Below are 21,972 nucleotides of genomic sequence, written 5' to 3' on the forward strand. Positions count from 1 at the left end.
TATGGGCCTAACGCAGCAAATTGGGACTAGATAGGTGGGCACCATGGTTGGCATGGACTCGTTGGGCCAAAGGGCCTGTATCTGTGCTATATTGCTCTATGACTCTATGACTATGACCACTTTGATCACTTTGCACTTAAATGGACTTCGATTTTTTTTGTTCTAATTGTGTTCTTTCCTGTAAAAATTGTGTATAATTTATGGTTATTTTATGTTTGCTGCTTATATGATGCTATGTGCCTGTGATGCTGCTGCAAGTAAGTCTTTCATTGCACCTCTGCATCCATGTGCATATGACAATAAACCTGGCTTTGACATTGACTTTGATATAAGTTCAATTTCCTCCACTGTTCTCTGTGGAATGGATGTTTTTTAAATTTTTTTTAAAAACTTATTTACAGTGAGGTAACAGGCCCTTCTGGCCCAACGAGTCCGCGCCACCCATTTTAAACCCAATTAACCTACCCATACGTCTTTGCAATGTAAGAGGAAACCGGAGCACCTGGAGGAAACCCACACAGACAACTTGTTGTGAGCCCTGACAATTGCCTCATGAAGTAAAATTTTCCTTATGCTGCAAAACTATCACTGAAACCATACAAAAAGTTTGTTTATATATGTATTTGAAGTAAATATTTTTTTCCCTGTGTGACATTTCATTGAAACAGAGATCTGGTTGCAACTGGAATAATTCCTGCAGTAACTCCTCAAAGTAAGTGCTTTCTATTTCACATTGATGAAACTCTGTAAATCTGGTTGGCTTAATACTATTTATCTTTTCTGTTCTAACTTTGAACATGTTATCTTGACCAAGTCCTTATATTTCACAATCCAGGGTTAACTGAAATGCTGTAAGGTTATGATTCCTTAGGGAACTGTAGACAATAAAAATACATAACTAAACGATGTGTTAACTTCAACAAGTCAATTGGTTGAACCTTTTTCGTCAGTTATAAGCCATTTTTGGAACATATGTAAATGATTCTGCCACCTCAGTACAAAATAGTAAATGAAAGTCAAATAAAAACCTGCAGATGCTGGAAATCTGAAATAAAACAAAATTCTGGAAAAACTCAGCAGGTCAGGCAGCATCTGTGGAAAGAGAATCAGTTAACATTTCAGGTCTGGGACATTGTTAACTGTCTCTCTTTCCACAGATGCTGCCTGACCTGCTGCATTTCCCCAACATTTTCAGTTTATATTTTCGTGTAAAATAGCTTTGGTTTGTGAGTCAGTATCATACAACAACCATTTTGAGGTGAGATGAGGTTGTACCTCAATTTACTGAATAGCATTGTATCGACTGGGAGAAGGAATTTTCATCCCATCATTCCCGACCATATTCAGACCCTGGCTTCCAGATGTGACAGTAAGATGCACCTATTGTTCCTCAAACTATATCTGTGAAGCATATCTCTGGTGACAGTTGTCTAGTTAAGTAGTTAATCCTACATTGTTTGCTGGAAAAGATTCCTCACCTAACTTTGAATTTCTTGAGATCTGCTAGGGTGAACATGTTTCCTTCAATCATGGGAACTCCATTCATTTCTACTTCTCCATGTGCTGGTTTCTTTTGAAGAACAACCTTGATGTAATCCTCCTCTGTGTCAACATCAGTCACCAGCAGATGGTCCACAGTAATTTGACCTGTTTGCCCTTCTTCAACGGTCAACTGGTTTGTGTACATCTGCAGAGAAAGAGGAGAAAAGTTCTTCATTTTCATCAGCTGTTTTGGGAGCAAAATGAAAAATGTGCCTCACACTTCCATGTGGTTCTCCAGTGTAGGGTTAGCAGAAACTTCCTATGAAGTACCAAATGTCTAAAAGGGTCCATTCCTTGGGAGTGAAGAAGAAGTTATAGGTCCTCCCCAGGTTACCGACACCCAACTTATGTACAACCCATGCACACGAGCGAATGTTTGGGAGACCGGCGGGATGGATTTGCTGACTGCTGCGGGGCTGCAGGCATCGTCTGCCTGGTGGGAACTCAGTTTGCGGCCACACTTCTGATTTGTGAACTGTTCGTAACCCAAACAGTTCACAGGAACAGAACCTTGGGGACAACATGTAGTGATAATTTCTTGCCTACATTACAACAGTAGGGGAACTTCACAGTCAATAAGTCAATGATACAAGACAGTAGACAGTTTCCTTGTCGCCTGGTAAGACTATAGAAACTTGTTATATAATGAAAAGTGCGATCTTCTCATCGGTTGTTTTAGAGTTATAGAGTCAGACAGCACAGGGCCTTTGGCCCACCATGTCCATGCTGACCATCAAGTACCTATCTATACTGATCTCATTGAACAATACTGATATTATTTAACCAATGTCTATTTTTAGTTTTTCATTTCATGCTGCATGAAAAAGTCACCTGTGATCCTTTTGTCCAACATGGTCAATACTGAGTGTTTGTTCAAGATGGAAATCAAACATTAAAAAGGCACTTTTGACAGGTACATGGAAAGAAAAGGTTCAGAGGGATACTGGCTAAACGTGAGCAAACGGGCCTAGCTCAGATGGGAATCTTGGTCGGCATGGGTGAGTTGGGCCGATGGGCCTGCTTCCGTGCTGTATGACTCCATGACTCTACCATGGCAAGTTAGGAACCATCTGTGGGAAGAGAAGCAGTTAACATTTCAGGTTCTAGACCCTTTGTAATATCTGAGAAAGAGCTTTTTTATCCCCCTTTTCTAGTTCTGACGAAGTTTCCTGAACCTGAAATGTTAACTGTTCTCTCTCCACAGATGCTGCCTGACCTACTGAGTGTTCCCAGTATTTTCTGTCTTTATCTTATTTATTCAAGATGACCCTGGTTATAATGGAGACACAAGAGACTGCAGGTGCTGGAATCTGGAGCAAAAGACAAACTGCTGGAGGAACTCAGTGGGTCAGGCAGCATCTGTGGAGGCAGGAGGAAGGTTGTCAGACTCAAAATGTCAACTATCCTTCTGCCTCCACAGATGCTGCCTGATCCTCTGAGTCTCTCCAGCAGTTTGTTTTTTTTTGCTGGCACTGGTTGTATCTTCTGAATAGAAGCATCTGCAGTTAATACACAGGTCATTGAATATGACCTAACATTACCTATTTCAGTTTGGCATTGCCCTTACACCCAACATAATGTCTGAGTATCAGGAGTGAAGAGACACAGACAAAGAAGTTATTTTTGTGAATTTTAAAGACACTTACTGACACCAACACAGTAATCTGAGACATTGTTGCCCTAATCTCAGAGACTATGTTACCATAATCAGCTGTAACTATCTTCCTGGCAGTTTAGGTGACACAATATTAGAAAGCCCATGTTTGCGATGACTGCATTGCGATGACTCTTCAAAGTTCCTCAGCCTACAGGTCCAATACCATTTGAAAATGTGGCTGACTTTTGTGAATGGGTTTAGTTGGCTCCTGGCCCATTGCTGCACTCAAAACTGACCCCAAGTGCCAGCACTGGAAGCTTACTACGAAGATGCCTACCTCTGGGGCTTGATTGTTGACTGGGAGAACTGTAACATTGAAGCAGAGGCCAATTAAAGTACCACCGTGTTGATTACTGACTGAGAAATGAAACTGCAGCTGTTGTGGGTAGGGCCCTATATCCTGCAGTGGAGGCATGTAGGCCACTTTCAGGTGGTTCACTGCGTCCTGAAAGAAAGTAAAATAGAACACTTACAAATAATCACAGAAAGTCACCAACAGAAACAATAAGAAGACACTTCATGTTTGAAATCCTGCAGGAACAACTTCAGTTGCCATCAATGTATTTGCAGGTTCAGTGGTTTCACTTGGTTCCAATAATTCACTTTACTGGGGTTGCCCCACTATTCCCTAAACTTGAACTTTGTCATAAAACATGGTTGTGACAATAGCATTAACTTGTGAAATGGGCTGGTTATTCACCCCTTTAACTTTCATTCGGGTTCTGGCAAAGGTTGAGAAGCTCGCCACTTGTTTGGAGGGTTGCAGTCACGACACTGCACCTCAGAGTCGACAGGGCAATTGTCCTGTCACTGGAGTCAATATTCACCTTTAATGCATTGAGATTGCAGTCTTTACCATCTATATAATGCAACGCTGTAAGTCAACTTTCTGATTTCATCTGTCTCTTATTGTTCTCCATCTGTACTATCTACATGGAAATTGCTGCTTGGGGTAGTGGCTGATAGGTGTGTGTTCTTTCAAACACAGAGAGAAGTAATTGGCGTTTAGTACCAGAGAAGAACCATGGACTCGTATAGCACAGAGGGCCTTTCAGTCCATCAAGCCTCTGTTGTTTTTTCAAGAATTTTTTTTAGGAAGTCTCCCAAGCTTTCTTCAAAATATTCTCCTTATCCAATTAAAACTTCTAAAAAACTTTTTAAAACTTTATTAATACAGCCCGGTAACAGACCCTTCTGACCCAATAAGCCTGCGCCGCCCTATTACACCCATGTTAACTTACTAACCTGTACGTCTTTGGAATGTGGGAGGAAACCAGAGGAAACTCACGCAATCATGGGGAGAACGTACAAACTCCTTACAGACAGCGGCGGGAATTGAACCCCGATCGCTGGCACTGTACTAGCTCTACCATCTACCTAACTCTTAAAAGTAATACATTTTAATTACCTGTGTGAATGATCTGAGCATTGGGACACTGGAATCTTTAATCAGTTTCTTCATGCTGTCAGTTAGAAGTAGTTTCCCAGCATCAGACAGCCTCAAATGAGAAGGAAAGATAGTTAGAAGGTTGAGTGATTCCACCATTGGAACTTTTTACAGCTCTGTTCAACAACATTCAGATGATTAATTGACCTTTTTTACATAAACACCAAGTACTATGGTCTAACACCCCAAGGCCTTTCCATCATCTACAAGGTACAAATCCGGAGCATGACAGAATGGTCTCTAATTACAAGTGTGATCACCATACAGCTTCATCAACAGTTTATCCTAGAACAACACTGGCCTTACCCTATCAGAGATATTCCCTTTGTCCTATCCATCTCTGCTCCACCTTCTCTGCAACTTAAAACTAACTTGTTTTTTTTGCTCTTTCCTGGTTTTGATGAAGGTCTTCAGCCTGAAACATTAACTCTGCTTCCCCCTCTACAGTTGCTGCCTGACCTCCCGAGTGTTTCCAGCATTTTACATTTCTGTTTTTGTTTCAGATTTCCAGCATCTGCGATTAAAACCTCAATTAAAATATGAAAACCAAAATAGAGCTGCATGACCTAATGTTTGGCTGGCTCATCACCTAGCACCTATGTGATGCAAGTGATACTTCTGACTTATCAGACAGAGCCTGAATGTTGCCCAGGTCCTGTTGCATGTGGGTATTGATTGGTCCTGAAGAGCAGTGACCTGGTTCAGACCTCTTCTGAATACAAATACAATGCTATCAGTCATTTGTTGACCGTTTAGCTTGAAAGAAACCCCTGAATCTGCCCCTCCCTTCCTGCATTTCCTCTTTCACTTCCTCTTAACCTAACGCCACCACCTCTTGTTTACCACCTGCTTCAAAGATCCGAGCCTGCATAAATGTCATGTGCTCTGTCTAGAGCCATTCTTCCTAGAAATATTGTTAGGGCACAAAGAAAATCAAAATAAAATCTTGTGAAATATTTTGCCAGATAGTTACAACTTAGAATGCCCATAATGTTCAAAGGAGTCTGCAAAACCCGCACTTACCCAGGTAGTGAAGTAAAGAAGGGTGGAGTTGTGATTGTATATACAATTTGCCTGTTTGGAGACTCAGTGTCTGTGAAGTGCAGCTGGTTCTTCGTCAGGAATGCTATCTCGGTCTCTTTAACTATGAGGTGGCGAATAACTCCAGGTGCTTCTTTGGGAAGTTGATTATCCACTGGTGTAATGTGAACAATTACAGTCTGCAAGTAAATTAACCTTGTGAGAAAAGACTGCCAGAGTTTTATAGCGTTTAATGAGAAAATAACACATTGTAATATTAACGACAAGCCACAGCACAGTATGAATTTTGATGTTCATTTTCACAAGATGGGACTAGATTTCTCTCTGTAAGTTCCAGTCAGGGTGAACAACATAAAGCACATTTGTATTTTTTGTAAGTCATTGTTGAGCACGGGTGGCTCACTGCTGACTGCAAGTTCTGGGCCAACTCTTTTTAAACATTGGCAAAGAATGGGAAACATCCTCTATTGATTACACTCTTGGGAAGTCACAGAGAGTTGGGTCCACAATTTTTCTATGTGTGTGGCCAGGAAGGAGGTTCACGACTGGTAGCATCTCCTCAGTGAATCAATTGTGTGTCCCTTTGGGGAAATAGTTCAGTAGAATTTAATCACTTCTTCAAAACAATAAGAGTAGAGTGTTAAACAAGTTCTTTCAAGTTCAGACAGCCAAATGCTGTTGGTAAGGAAAATTTAAGGGATATTCTTTGCTGGTGGCTGGCATTGAATGTATGCAAAGATGACAGCTTCTGGCTGTGCTCATCCTTTGACCTTCGGTGCATTGAACATTCGTAAGTGAATACAACATGCAAGCACTGGTTTGGCGCTGGCAATTAAAGGTGGATATCTCTCCTAACAGCCCTGGAATTTATTGTTGGAATGATGCTGAAACTGTCAGTGTTCATCTTCATAGCTCCTTGAAGTGGATAACAATTTCTGGTGGCTGCACATGCCCAGTTAAATGTGGCAGATTGCTGCCAGTAACCCCTTGCTCCTCCACAATGTGTGCTATTTGTAAAACCCTTAAGCAAAATTAAATGAGTGCATTTCCTGATTGTCAGAATTATCCTGGTAGATGGCAATTGGATCGACTTAACGATATCACTGTGGTGGGCCCAAAGGTTCTCTAGTGAAGACCCTTGGGATAAGGGGGAAATTTATCCATATGGAGCATCTCATGCTCACTACTTACATTCTAACCTATATCTGAATTGTCTGCAAATATAGAAAAGGTTAAGGGGAGGTTTAATACAAGTTTCCAACATAAAAAAATATAGTTTTGATAAAATAAGAGAAAATAATTTCCACTGGCAGTAGAATCAGAAAACAATAGACTCAGATTGACAAAAGACCCAAAGATAAGATGGAATGAACTTTCTTATCACACAATGAATTCCAAAGGTCTAGAATGTCATAGAGTCATAGAACAGAGGGGCCCTTTGGCTCATCATGTCCCTGCTGACTATCAAGTAGCCATTTACGGGCACTTGATCTGTAGCTTTCTGAGATTTGGAAATTCAGGTGCTGGCGTACTTACTTCTTAAACGTTGTGAGATTACCCCCTGCCATGACCCACTCAGTTTGAGTGGTCTAGAATGCATTGTTGGAAAGAATAATGAGACCAAATTCATAAGAATATAAGAAACCGAAGGAACACTTGGCCACCTGCTTCTTTAAGCCTGCTCCTTCATCCAATAAGATCACAGATGATCTTGTGCTTTGGTCCAATATCCAAGACCCTGTTAGGCTCAGTCTTGACTATACTCAGGAACTGAGCATCCACAGCTTTCTGGGCTAGGGAAGGCCAAAGGTTTACCACCTGTGCAAAGAAATTTTTTCTCAGTTCAGCCCAAATATATGACCCCTTAGCCTACATCTAATTCTCTTAGTTCTCGAGTCATGGAGTTATACAGCACAGAAAAAGGCCATGCTTACCAAGATACCTTCCTGAGCTATTCCCATTTGCCTGTGAATTGCCCATATCCCTCTAAACCTTTCCACCTTTTCTATCCATGTACCTGTCCAAATGTCTTTTATGGATTTACAGTTAAAGGAAGCAGCTTCCCGGCATCTAATCTCACAATCCTTCCCCAACTTTTGTATGACTCAGTAAGATCACTTTACTTTTCTAAATGACAATGAGCAGAGCTGATCTTTCTCAAACAATCTTCAAGGCAACCACTTCATCTCTGGAATTAACTTAGTGACTGCATCGATTTCAAGGCCAACATACTTTCTCTTGAGAAGTAGTAATATCTTTAACTTCCTTACTTGGCCACTTTTTCTGGTGAATGTTTACTTAGTTAATGGAACATAAATTAACTGAGACCTTTTAAGTATATCTTTAAATGCTTGCTGTTGTTTATCCATCAGCAAACTTTTTAATTTCATCTCCCAGATGACTTTAGCCAACATTTTGACTTTATTTAAGATTCTTATTTTCTGATTGTTTCATTCCAGCTGCTTACAGAATGATCTCATAAGAACATAAGAAATAGGAGCAGGAGTAGGCCATCAGGTCCATTGAGCCTGCTCCGCCATTCAATAAAATCAAGGTTAATCTGGCCGTGGACTCAGATCCACCTACCTGCCTTTTCCCCATAACCCTTAATTCCCCTACTATCCAAAAATCTATCTAACCGTGTCTTAAATATATTTAATAAGGTAGCCTCTACTGCTTCCCTAGGCAGAGCATTCTACAGATTTGCTACTCTCTGGGGAAAGCAGTTTCTCCTCATCTCTATTCTAAATCTATTCCTCTGAATCTTGATGCTATGTCCCCTCATTCTAGTCTCACCTACCAATGGAAACAACCTTCCTGCCTCTATTTTGTCTATCCCTTTCATAATTTTATACGTTTCCAGGAGATCCCTTCTCATTCTTCTGAATTCCAGCGAGTCAATCTCTCCTCATAGGCTAACCCCCTCATCTCCGGAATCAACCTGGTGAACCTCCTCTGCACCACCTCCAAAGCTAATATATCCTTCTTCAAGTAAGGAGACCAGAACTGCACACAGTTTTCCAGATGTGGCCTCACCAGTACCCTGTACAGTTGCAGCAATCCCTCTAGCAATGAAGGCCAACATTCCATTTGCCTTCTTGATAACCTGTTGTACCTGCAAACTAACCTTCTGCGATTCATGCACAAGCACTCTCAAGTCTCTCTGCACAATAGCATGCTGCAATCTTTCACCATTTAAATAATAATCTGATCTTCTATTTTTCCTTCCAAAGTGGATGACCTCGCATTTACCAACATTGTACTCCAACTGCCAGACCATTGCCCACTCACTTAACCTATCAAAATCTCTCTGCAGACTCTCCGCATCCTCTGCACAATTTGCTTTTCCACTCAATTTAGTGTCATCAGCAAACTTGGATACGCTACACTCGGTCCCCTCTTCCAAATCGTTAATGTATATTGTGAACAGTTGTGGGTCCAGCACCGACCCCTTTGGCACCCCACTCACCACTGATTGCCAATCAGAGAAACACCCATTTATCCCAACTCTCTGCCTTCTATTGGTTAACCAATCCTCTATCCATGCTAATACATTAACCCCAACTCCATGCATCCTTATCTTATGGATAAGTCTTTTATATGGCACCTTATCGAACAACTTCTGGAAATCCAAGTTTACAACATCCACCTGTTCCCCTCTATCCACTGTCTCATTTTTAATTACTTTTTCCCTGGAGGATCCCTTACTATGATATTAGTAGTAAATTCTGCCTCTTAAACAACTTGGCTAAGATGAGCTGTTTCTTGATTGCTTTCATGGCTGTTACAGAAAAACCACCCAAATGCATTCAATGAATTCATCCCTCAAGTTACTTTTGCCAATTTGATTTGCCAATCTAGGTGAAAATCAAAGCCAAAATACTCTTTACATTTCAATGGTACTTTTAAAAGGGAATTGAATATATGTGGAGAGAAATTTGCAGAGCACAGGTAAAAAGGAACATTACTGGCATTATTTGAACATTTTATTTTCAGTGCACCGGTACAAACAATGAGCTAATTTTATGTTTCTTGATTCCTCCTAAACCTATCATTGTTTTGAAAACCCCAATAATATTGTCTCTGCTCTTGTGGGCATTCTCCAGTAATTTCCTTTCTTTTTCCAACACAGTATCTTAATACGTGTGACCTTAAGGTTGTTTGTTGCAGGCAGGTACCTGAGGCTCTGAGAGGTTTGGAGGGTCATGACTGTCACACAGAATAAACTCAAAGGAATCTTCAAACACTTCACCTCCTAAGTGACGATAGTAGATTGCAGCATTGAAGAGGTCTTTCTGAAGGAAGCTGTTGATGGGATACCCTGATATAAGCAAGTAACAATAAACAAAGTATGTTAATAGAACACGACTGAGTTAACTTATATTAACATTACCACTAGCTGCTGGGTGGTCTAGAAAATCCACACCAATTCACACAGATCTTGAGTTTCCTGTTCTATGTTTGGTACATGACCTGCGCTGAGATAACAGATTTCAGCCTTGGAACTCATTTCCCTGTTCACTGCAAACAGTATCAAGCAGGTGAGGGTTATGGATCACATTGATCCTTGGGTAAGCATGGAAATATTGTTGATTGGAGTAGGGGGTAGATCAGTAGAATTCTAAGGGGTTGGTGGGAAACATCATAAATCAAAAGTTGGGGGTTAGAAGAGGAAGGCAAGCAAAGAGTTCCTTATCCCAATAAGTATATATTTACATGGTTGGTTGCAGCCAATGTAGGTGTATTTCCCCAAAGGTAACACATCTTTCTAACAGTAGGGTCCTGAAGGAGGTATCCAATCCCTTATTAATCCCAGTGTAGTAAAGAGTTCCTTCCAACTCCCAATGGATGGGTATTTCCTGTCTGCCTGTTGTCTGTTATTAAATGGGCCTTTTGAATTTGAATTGGCCTTTGGGAAACTAACATTAGCCCAAAATAGAGAGGGAGGGAAACAAAAATTAGAATACATCTTGGCATCTGCTTTTTGTCAGGTGTTTTCCTGCTGAAGGCTTAGGAGGCGATTTGTCACCTGAGGAAAGGCCACTGTCTGACCAGATCCATGGGCCATGTGAACACATTTTTTGTCTGCTCTCTCTCCAAATGGCTCCTATATTGTCTGGTGGAATTATCGCATACTGGGAGGATTTCCATCTCTCCAAGTAAGATTGCTCACATTTTTTCAATCCAGGACAAAAAAATTTCAATCCAACAAATCTTATGGAGCGAAAATTTCCCCACCCCAGTTGTAAAAGGGATGTTTGTCCCTACACAGGCAACCTCCAACCTGTCCTAAATCTATAGTTAATCAGTCTTGATCAGAGTCATAGAATCAGAGGGATTTGGCAAGAAAACCAGGTATGTGCCAGCCGTCAGCCATACCTTTATACTAATCCTACATTAACCCCATTTTTTACATCCCCCACCTTCTAATCAACTCCCTCCAGGTTCTATCACTCACCTACACACACTAATTGCAATTTACAGCGGCCAATTAACCGACGAACAACATGTAACAGCTTTTTTCTGTTGTTGTTGGTGAACAGGTCAATTTAGGTATCAAGTGAGCTTAATGTTGTATACATCCACCAATTCTGGTTACTTTGGCAAAACAAAGATCATGTAGCCTTAATATGGCAATGAAATTTCACAGTTGTAGAATCGGGACTTTGAAGGTCAGCAAGGATTTGGGCATATTTTGGGGCCAGAGTAAAGAAGCAACCAATACTGCAAGTTTGAAAAGAAGAAAGTGACTGATGTTTTTAATCACCAAACCCAATTTAAAAGATACCTGTCAGACCAGGAGCTGTTCTTTTCATAAGTTCTCCAGCTTGTGGGGTCTTGGTGATTTTGAACAGGATGTAATCATCACTTGAGTCCATGTCTGAAGCTTGAAGCATGAACTTCTCTATCAGCATTTCCTGGTCCTCGCACAGTTCGAAGATAACGTTGTTAATAAGGAATGGAGGGCTGTCATCTTTGGGTAAGATTTTGATAGGGAATTTGTGTCGGGTGCTGTGAAGACTGTCAAAAATTCTGAATACAATGAAATCATTTACAGTGTCGCTGTCATCATGATGATAGCGGACAACACCAGCTTGGATGTCATTGACGGTAAACATAAAACCTTTTCCACCTGCAAAGAAGACAAATGATATAAGTTAGTCCACAAATTGGCTTACTTTATTGGATTAATATTACATCATACTTTACCTCAGGAATGAATTTTTTAAAAAGGGTTGTAACTAGAATTCTTAAAAGTTAAAGATTCTGCATCTCATTCTCTGCTCTCTTCTCTCTGCTAAATACTTGACCCAACATTGACTCACTGGTGATTACATGGAACTAAGGCAAGCCTGGGATGTCCCAGGTTTGACTTCTGGTTTATAAGATGTAGGAATGTCCTTGATCTATATTGGGAACAAAAATCAACCAAATCTCCTGGATATTTCAAGAGTAAGTTGTGAGATTCACTATGGGTAAGCAGTGTAGATATTCCAAAAGTCATCAGACTGAAACATTTATTCTGTTTCTCTCTCCACAGATGTTCCCTCGTCCACAGAGTATTGTTGTTCTTATATTAGACCTTAGTTGTCTGTTATTAAACGGGCCTTTTGAATTTGAATTACCTTTGGGAAAGTAACATTAGCCCAAAATAGAGATGGAGGGAAACAAAAATTAGAATCCACCTTGACATCCGCTTTTCTTCAGGTGTTTTAGCTTCAGTGGTCAAATTATTGTATTTTATAGCTGCAAAGAGTTAACATTTGCTACCGCATTGACTGTTAGCATTTAGTTCCCTCATTGCTTGAAATCTCTCAAGTTCAATACATTTAAGATGGAATTTATTAAGATTTTGAGTGTATGGCAGTTAAATGCAACAGATCAAGTTTATTGATCATTGTAGGAGCAAACAAGAAAGGCAACATGGAGTTGGTGTCTGAACAATGGGCCATTTATTGAAACTAGTGCACACCAGGAGACCAGACAAAGTTGATCTATCCAATTACAATTTCGGGACAGCCTTATAGACTTCTCCATGTATGTGATTACACAGAAAACTTAATTAATTAAGTTTTGATTGGTATACTTCTCTGTTTATATCATTACACAGAAAACTTAATTATCTAAGTTTTGATTATTATATTGCTCAGATTACATCATTACACAGAAAATTCAATCAACAGTAAAACTTGGTTTTGGTTACGGAATAGAACGCTTAAGTATCCATAAGTCTAACTTATTTAACAGCAAACCTAAGTTTCGGCCACAACAATAGTGGCATGCTATAATATAATCATTAAGCCTCTGTATCTTGGTGTAGGTACAGCTGCATTCTATCTCTCTATTGCTGAACTCTTATCAGTGGTTCCCTGTTACCACATCAACAACATCCTTATTTTATGTTACTAACCCTCTCTATTCCTACCCTAACAGTAATCATTATATAGCTGAATGATACTTGGCAGAGGAACTCCAACCCACAAACTGGGAACTGCAGTCAGCGACTTGACAGTGTTGCATCATCTTATCATTTTATTCTTGTAATGAACACTCTGGCTGATTCCACTTTGGAATAGGAATGTGAAGCCACATCCCATAATTTAAAAATCTGAATCAATCATTTATTAAACAGGGAAAAGAACTGCCTCAGTGTTGAGTATCTGGGAGTCCATTCACTGGACTCTTACTCTTCGGTAAAAGGACATTAACCTCTTACTGTTAACCGTCCATGTTGCAAGCCATCCACAGTAACCAAACGAACTGCAGTGAGGTCATCATTGTCCACAACTTGAAACTGCTCCCATGTGATCGGTCGAGACTGACCTTCCAATAGATCAAGTCCTGCAAAACAGAAGTCAGAACATAGCGAGTGTTAGTTTTTTATTATCATTGCCGAAAGTGGTGACTTTGTGGATTGCGAAATGCTTACACATGTATATGAATCCAGTCGTAATTTCAGGTTCTTAAGGAGTTATTAAGTCTTCAGTAGATGGGGAAATATCTTCACATGAGGACAAAACTATTAGACTTAAAGGAAAAAACTTCCAAATGGTACAGACCACTGAATAAATTACCAAATCATTTTCAGGTGGAAAGAACTGAAAAAAGAGGAAAGGGAATTGAGAGAAAAATCTTAACATTTAGCAATAATTTTTTTATTGTAACCAGCAGATACCAATGATGCATAGGAAGCACAATTGTTATGCCAGTGAAGAGGATATTTTATTGAATATACTTATTCATTTTTTAGGATCTGGTCATTGCTGATAAAGCCAGCATTTATTGCCTACCAAATTACCATTGATATTGTGGTGTCGAGCTGCCTTGAACAGCAGCACCCCTTCAGGGTAGTCCCACAGGTGGGTAGGGAGTTCCAGGCTTTAGACCCAACAATGATGAAAGACCAGCAATATGTTTTCAAGCCAGATGGTGTGTGATTTGCAGGAAAACCTGCAGGTGGTGATATCCCATGCCCTTGCTGCCTTTGTCCTTCTTGACGTTAGAAGTTAAGGGTTTTGGGGGGGGGGGGCGGGGGGTCTGCTTTCAGAGTAGCCTGGATGACTAACGACTAACTGCAGTGCGTTTTGCAGATGGTACATACTGCAGCCACTGCACAATGGTGAGATAGGGAATGATGAGGCAGCAATCAAGCCAGCTGCTTTGTTCTGGGTGGTGTTAGCTTCTTGAGAATTGTTGGAGCTTCACTTATCCAAGCAAATGGAGATATGTGCCTTGTAGATGTTGGAGAAGTTTTGGCATATTAGGATGTGAGTGCTGGTTATAGGATACCCAGCCAAGTGTTCTTATTGCCACAATATTCGTGCAACTTGTCAAGTTGAGTTTCCAGTTGATAGTGGGTGACTCAGTGATGGTAATCTGTTTTAATCACAAAGGTAGGTGGTTAGACTCTGTTGTTTGAGCAAGTCATGAGCTAGCACTTAGTGCAACCTACATCACTTGCCACTTATCAGACATGCTATGTTGTTTAGGTCTTGCTGCTTGCAGGCATGAACTGCTTAATTTGATGAGGAGTTGCAAATGGAATTGAACACTGGGCAAACATTGGCAAATATCTTTACTTCTGACCTTATGAATGGAATAAAGGTCATTGATGAAGCAGCTGAAGACTGTTGGGTCTAGGACACTGTGCTGAGTGACTCTTGCAGTGATGTCCTGGGGCTGATATCAACACACACAACGTTGATCCAATGTGCTGTTTTAAAAATTTGATTCACAAGAAGTTCAATAAGCAAAGTACATACAATTGGGACCTGAATCATTTAGCCCTCCTGCAAATTCTTGATTAAGGCAAGGATTGTAAAGCAATGACTGTTAACAGAAGGGTAATTGGTCTCAGGGTTAATTGCAGTTTAATGTTGCCTCTCGTAAAATTGACATCCATGATCTCTATACAATGTCAGATTTTTAATTTATCTTGCATGCCCCTTTCCTTTCAACTTCTTGCTTGTTTTCTGAAGTCTATTATGCTCAAATTATCAAGTGCATTTTCCTATTCTTTTTGAAATCATTTGGTCCATTTTCTTTAGATTTTTTATATATTAAAATAATGCAAAAATCAAAACACTTTTAAATTTGCAATATACCTGGCCTTAATAATCCTCAACCATAAGTTTAGAAACGAATACTTCACAAATGGGATTTGCTATAATCATTAACATTGGCATGTTTTAACATCAAACCCTTGGACGAACTATGTCTAAACTGACCAGAGGCTTGTTTGAATATAATTGAGCCAAATTAATCTTGCTTGTAACTTTTTGTGAACTAAGTCTTTCAGTCAGAAAATCTCTTTCCAGTTTGTATTCAGTTTATCAGAATCAAACTCACCCATGTTCCAGGAAACTCTGGGAGCATTGGTATCAGTTGTCCTTACTGCGATGTGTACCATGATTGGTGCACTGTTCCTGAAGTAGAAATCATGAACTTCAAATTCTACCTGTTACAAAAATACAATTGAGATCAATGCAAATGAGAGAAAAATCTGAAACTATGCAAAAGTAAAGCTTATCAGCCTTGTACATTGTTTCGTAAACTAGAAAACCATGAAGATGAAAATGGCTGTTAATGCAAACACTTGCCGCTTCCAAAGTCCGAGCGATTGTAAAGAAACCAAGCAAAAAACATTATATCCATGGCACAATTAACATGATTTAAATCCAAAAATTTTACACTACATTTAATATATTTAAACACATGAAGTTGAAATAGAATTGACACTGGCATCCCCCAGTGCACATTTTCATCAGCCAAGCTTCTGTACCAGTTAGAAGCACTTGTAAAGTTTATTCTTACATTTGGAAGTTAGTTACATGCTACAAATGTAATAAATTTTGGGCACATCACAAATTTATTCTCAGTCATATCAGTAGTGTGATTGGACCCTCGGAGCCCTCTGTTCTTGGTATAAACCAATAACATTCATACCTGAATGCTACCAGATTGAGACAACATTCAGACCAGTAATGTTCCCACAGGGACCACCTCCAGCAAGAGAGATAGAACCATCTACCCATGATTGTGTGGCTAAGCACAGCTCCAATGCCATATACAAATTTGCCAACAGCACTACTGTTGTTGGAAGAATCGCAGGTGGCGATGAGTCAGCTTAATGGAGCAAAATAGGAGACCTGGTTGAGTGGTGCTGCAACAACAACCTCTTGCTCAATGTCAGCAAAACTGAAAAGCAGATTGTTGATTTCAGGAAGGGGAAGGAGGGTGAACTTGCACCAGTCCACATTGGGGGAGAGAGTCAAAAGCTTTAAATTCCTAGGTGTTAACATATCGGATGTCCTGTCCTGGGCCCAGCAATTATAAGGAAAGTATCCTGACTGTTTGAATCATGGTCTGGTACGGCAATTCGAATGTGTAGGAACGTAAGAAGTGGCAGAAAGAAATGGACTCTGTCCAATACATCACGGGCACGTCCCTTCCCACCATCGGTAGTTTCTACAGGAGGCGCTGCCTCAAGAAGGCAACATCCATTTTCAAAAATCCCCACCATCTGGACTATGCCACCTTTTCACAATTGCCATCGGGCAGGACGTACAGAAGCCTGAAGTCCCACACCACCGGGTTCAAGAACAGCTACTTCCCTTCAACCATTTGGTTCTTGAATCAACTGGCAAAATCCTAATCACTACAGTTTATCAACACCATGACCACTTAGATCACTTTGCACTAAAATGGACTGTGTTTATTTGTTCTAATTGTGTTCTTTCTTGTAAAATTGTGTATTATTTATGTTTAATTTATGTTTTTCTTGTGAATGTTGTGTATCTGATGCTATGTGCCTGTGATGCTGTTGCAAATAATTTTTTCATTGCTCCTGTGCACATATGTACTTGTGCCTATGACAATAAACCCAACTTTGACTTTGACCTTCAATGGCATTACCATTATCAGGTGTCCCATCCTGGAAGTAATGTTTGACTAGAAACTCAGCTGAATAGGCTACATAAATAATGTGCTGATAGAGCAGGTTAGAAGCCGGATATCCTGCAGCAAGTGAATCATCTACTAACACCCTAACTGACTGAGGCAGTTGGGCAGCAGTGAGGAGAAAGTTGGAGGGGCTGTTGAAAGAATACAAATGTGGTTATTTTATGAGAGAACAGGTGAACCGTGCACCACACAGCCACTGCCTTAGAAGTCTCAGTAATTTGTTGGAGGACAGTGTGCTCAAATGCTGTGACACCTTAGAACTTCTTTGAATGCTAGAACCCAGAACACTGGTGGCAGCAGACAAAACCAGAGCTGCAAACTGGATTAGCTTGGCAGAAGCCTGAGCTCCTACCACTGCTGTGCCTGGCTTTTGCTTGTACTGCACTGGAGGGTGAGACCTCATCCAAGACACACTACACGTGTCTGCAGATATTGGAGTGGATCAGTCTGGCTTCCTCTGATGTTAGTAAATGTGATTTACTAACATCACAATATCAAGGTCATTCTGCTCATTGTATCTATGCCAACAGAGCAATCCCATCAGTCCCATTTCGCCTCTGCTTATTTCCCTGTAGCTTTGCACGCTATTTCCTCTTACATGCCCCTTTGATTCTTTCACTGTTTACCTACACCAAGGGGTAATTTACAGTAGCTGGTTAACCCACCAGCATGCCTTTGGGATGTGAGAAGAAATAGGAGGATCTGGCAGACCACCATACAGTAACCTGAGGTCAGTGTCGAACCCAAAAGATGATGTGAAACCATCTTTTCTACATTTACTCCAATGAGCCCTTTCCTGACCTCAAGGTCAGGAAAGGGCTCCTGACATGACCAGGAAATGACCTCCTGACATCATGCCTCAATCTTTTCTTTTCTAGCTTTGAACTTCTGATAAGTTCAGAGAAATCAATCCAGACAGAGTGGAGATTCAAGAGGAAAAGAACTTCCAATTTGACTCACAACTTTTTCCCCATTAAAATTTCTAGAAGGTATATTAGGAAACAAATTTAAATTACTCTCGATGAAAAATATTTCTACATTGCATGCGAAGAAATAGATCTCATGAAATGCACATTTACGGGCTCATAATTAAAGGAGAAGGCAGCTGATATGCATAGTGAGATATACAAGGTCGTACCTGCGATTGAGAAGTACTTTATTCATTTAGTTTCTTAAGCAACTCATTACCATGATGATATATCGCATCACATACCTCATAGTTCCTTCTCTCAGTGTGGCTGCTGTTTGGTGGTTGAAATGCTATCAGCAGCTCATTCAGGTCAGCCCAGGTGAATGACATGATTGGTTTGGTATGGTCAGATAAATGAGTTATGAAACCCTCCTGAGGTGGTTTGGTGATATTGAACACAAGCTGGGACTTCGGAGTCTCACTGTCTTCCCCATCCAAGGTCCCTGTGGTTATGGAGGTCAGGATGAACTGGTCTACTTCCAGGATGAACATAGCCATAAAACTCGCTTTGGGAGGCTGGTTGGGAAAGCCATTTGTGATTCTGACTGGAATCCAGGCATTCTCTGTCTACAAGAGAAAAGGAGGGAAATACAAAGTTATAGACTGATACAGCACAGACACCAATGAGACCACGTTGACCACCAAGCACCCATTTACACTAACCCTACACTAATCCCTTTTAGACCTGATAGAAGTTCATAAGATTATGAGAGACATAGATAGAGTAGACAGCTGGTATTTTTTTCCCCAGCATCAATATGTCTAATACTCAAGAGCATGCACTTAAGGTGAGAGGAAGTAAGTTCAAAGGAGATGTATGGGGCAATTTGTTTTTACACAGAGAGCGGTAGGGGCCTGGAATGCACTGCCAGGGGTGGTAGTAGAAGCAAATACGATAGAGGGATTTAAAAGGCTCTTAAATAGGCACATGAATGTGCAGAGTATGGAGGGATATGGGCATTGTGTAGGCAAAAAGGATTAGTTTAGTTCGGCGTTTAATTACTAATTTAATTAGTTTGGCACAATATCGTGGGCTGAAGATCCTGTTCCTGTGCTGCACTGTTCTATGTTCTATGTCCTAATCCCATTTTATTCTCCCCACATTCCCATAAACCTCTCTCGATTCCACCTCTCACCTATACATGAGGGAAATATACAGTAGCCAATTAATCTACAACCCACACATCTTTGTGATGTGGGAGGAAACCAGAGCACCCAGGTGAAACACACGCAGTCACTAGGAGAATGGGTAAACTCCACACAGACAGCACCCAAGGTGGGGACTGAATCCACAACACTGGTGCTGTGAGGCAGCGGCTCTACTTGCTACACCACAGTGCCACTGCCAACATTGTTGATACAAAACTTTGCATCTTTTTTTGAAAATTTTCAGACTATAACTCATACCTTAATTTAGAAAATAATCTGTATTTAATCTATCAACATTAATTTACACAGTCACACATATAAAGCAGAATATCAACTTCTAATTCCAGATTTATGCAGTTGTTCAAATAAAAGCTCAGACTACCTTAGTTATAATGTATAAGCACACTTTCATTTTTAGATTGGCTTGTGACAAAATTTACTGTGGTTGGAAGGATGTGGATAATGAATCTAGCATGTCCCATTAGGTTCCGTATTCCTTATTCATCTAGCTTTAGGTAGTGTGTCAGGTGGTATGGTCACCTCATTGCTTCTATGCTTCAGTGTACACTGCCATGGAAACAGGAATGAGCTACACTGGTGGGAAAATGGAGCTGTGACTTTCAGACAGACTGGGTAACTGAAGTCCAAGAACAGCTCTGTTTGTTTTTTTTAATGAGTTTTATTTCCATATTAGAAGTATTAACACTTCCAACAATGTCCTGAATATACAACTACCTTAAAAAGTATAAGTAACAAACACTAGCACTCTAAAATTGCAAAATGATTATTGTAAAATGCATGCAACTACTGCACCATTAACCTCGAAGGAAGTGCACTGCTGATTTTGGACGGATACATGTGAGTCATGGGGAGCTCAAACACGGTGTGAGTAGCTGAACTGGGAGCTCTTCGTGGACTGCCCTTTGGAACTTTCTATATCCATTGTTGCAGCTCAGAGAGCAGTTAGTCACATGGCACAATCCTTAAAGGGCCAAATGCCTTAAGGCAACAATTATTGTTCACAAGTAATATATAATTATCTTAACAATTATGTGGTCCATTTTGAGAAATACAAATTTAAAAAGGTACTGTTCCTTGATTTATTGATTCTTTTTCCCCTTGACGTTGTTTGCTTCACTTAATATTCCTCTCCAAAAAGAGATGGGTCCTGAACAGCTGAATAGTTGATGATGACCCCCTATTTTTCCTCAGGTGGCAGTGCAGACTTTGAGAACAGATAGTTAATCTTTCATGCTTATGATCCAGTGGGGCATTGGACAATGCAAGTCAGAAGTTCAAGTATCCAGGTTTCATTTATTAATCTTGATTATTTTTGATATGTTCATTGGATTTTCATGCCAGTATACAATCCCTTCCTCAATTGTTGCTGAAAAGGTAGTGGTGAGAAAATGATTGCAGTCGTAATAAAGTGACTCAGCGATGGCAAAGGAATGGGGGTATATTTCCAGGTCAGAATGGAACGTGTCGTGGGGAAAACCTGAAGGTGGTGGTGCTCTTATCACCTTGAAGCCTTGTTCTTTGAGGTATTAGAGGCTGAAGGTTTGCAAGTTACTGTGGGAGAAGCTTTGAGGAGGTGTTCTTTGTTGTTGCAACCACAGTACATCAGTTGTGAAGGGCAGAAGCCAGAATAAAAAGGTGTGGGGAGAACGGGGAGAACGAGAAGCACAAGCTGGCAGGTAATAGATGAATAAAGATGAAAGGGAATGATGTAAGAAGCTGAGAGGTGATACAGGCAAAGGGCTAGAGAAGAAGAATCCAATAGGAGAGGGCAGTAGACCATGGAATAAAGGGAAGGAGGTGGGGAACCAGAGGGAGGTGATGAGCAGGTCAAATTCACCATTTTTTATTGAAACATAGCAGCCTAATGTGCAGGTAAGTCTTTCATTGCACCTGTGTATACAGGTGCTTGTGCATATGACAATAAACTCGACTTTGACTTTGATTTTGACAAATATAGGGCTGGGACTCTTCTTGCAGAATGTAGCCTGGCTACCCTTCCCAAAGCCAACAAGACACAACTATATACGTCATGGAAGTGGATCAGTTTGTGTGTTTATTATGAGAAAACATTCAGGTTGAGTTGGGTTGGGCCATACCACGCCAGCTGGCACACGTCAAACCAGAGTTAGAAGGCCAGAAAAGCATTAAAGACATTAGTGAATGTATCAGAGCTGAGCTGAGCTGATCTAAAGAAGAGAACTGTCTTGTTTGTCTTTTCTGTTGCTGAAAATATCTGGATTAGAAATGGCGCCATTTTGTGCATGTTTCTCAGACACTAGTTACAAAGATAACAGGCAAGCAGAAAGGCAAAACTCAGATGCATCTGCCTGGAGGCTGTGCTTCTTCTCCCTGAGTACAAACAGAAGCTGAAACGTGAGGGTCCAGTACAGAAAGTCATACAGTGTTGGTCTGAGGAAATAGATGAGCTTTGTGACTGCTTTGAGTTGGTAGACTGGGCCACGTCCAAAGATGCAGCAACCAGCCTAGATGAGAATGTCAACACTATCACAGCCTTTATCAGCAAGTGCGTAGAGGACTGTGTACTAACGAGGTCAATCTGGGTGTTTCCAAAACCTGAAACCATGGATGAACCGGGAGATTCACTCCCTACTGAAGTCCAGGACTGCACCATTCAAATCAGGATAACCCTGACCTATGCAGGAAATTGTGATACAACTTCCG

General features: G+C 40.6%; 1 protein-coding gene across 5 annotated transcripts in view; it reads right to left on the reverse strand.

The window, feature by feature from the left end:
• The window catches only part of frem1a (Fras1 related extracellular matrix 1a), a 149,768-nt gene that overhangs the window by 82,623 nt on the left and 45,173 nt on the right, over positions 1-21,972 (reverse strand). For all 5 annotated transcript variants that reach the window (XM_052019493.1, XM_052019495.1, XM_052019494.1 and 2 more), the window contains 9 exons: positions 18,364-18,687; positions 15,537-15,645; positions 13,398-13,529; positions 11,476-11,820; positions 9,866-10,008; positions 5,670-5,866; positions 4,608-4,698; positions 3,477-3,644; positions 1,479-1,687 (listed from right to left, as the gene is read on the reverse strand). In XM_052019493.1, the coding sequence (XP_051875453.1) occupies positions 1,479-1,687; positions 3,477-3,644; positions 4,608-4,698; positions 5,670-5,866; positions 9,866-10,008; positions 11,476-11,820; positions 13,398-13,529; positions 15,537-15,645; positions 18,364-18,687 (1,718 nt within the window). The remainder of the gene's footprint in view (positions 1-1,478; positions 1,688-3,476; positions 3,645-4,607; positions 4,699-5,669; positions 5,867-9,865; positions 10,009-11,475; positions 11,821-13,397; positions 13,530-15,536; positions 15,646-18,363; positions 18,688-21,972) is intronic.

The sequence above is a fragment of the Pristis pectinata genome, chromosome 7 (genome assembly GCF_009764475.1).
Source record: "Pristis pectinata isolate sPriPec2 chromosome 7, sPriPec2.1.pri, whole genome shotgun sequence".
NCBI lineage: Eukaryota > Metazoa > Chordata > Chondrichthyes > Rhinopristiformes > Pristidae > Pristis > Pristis pectinata.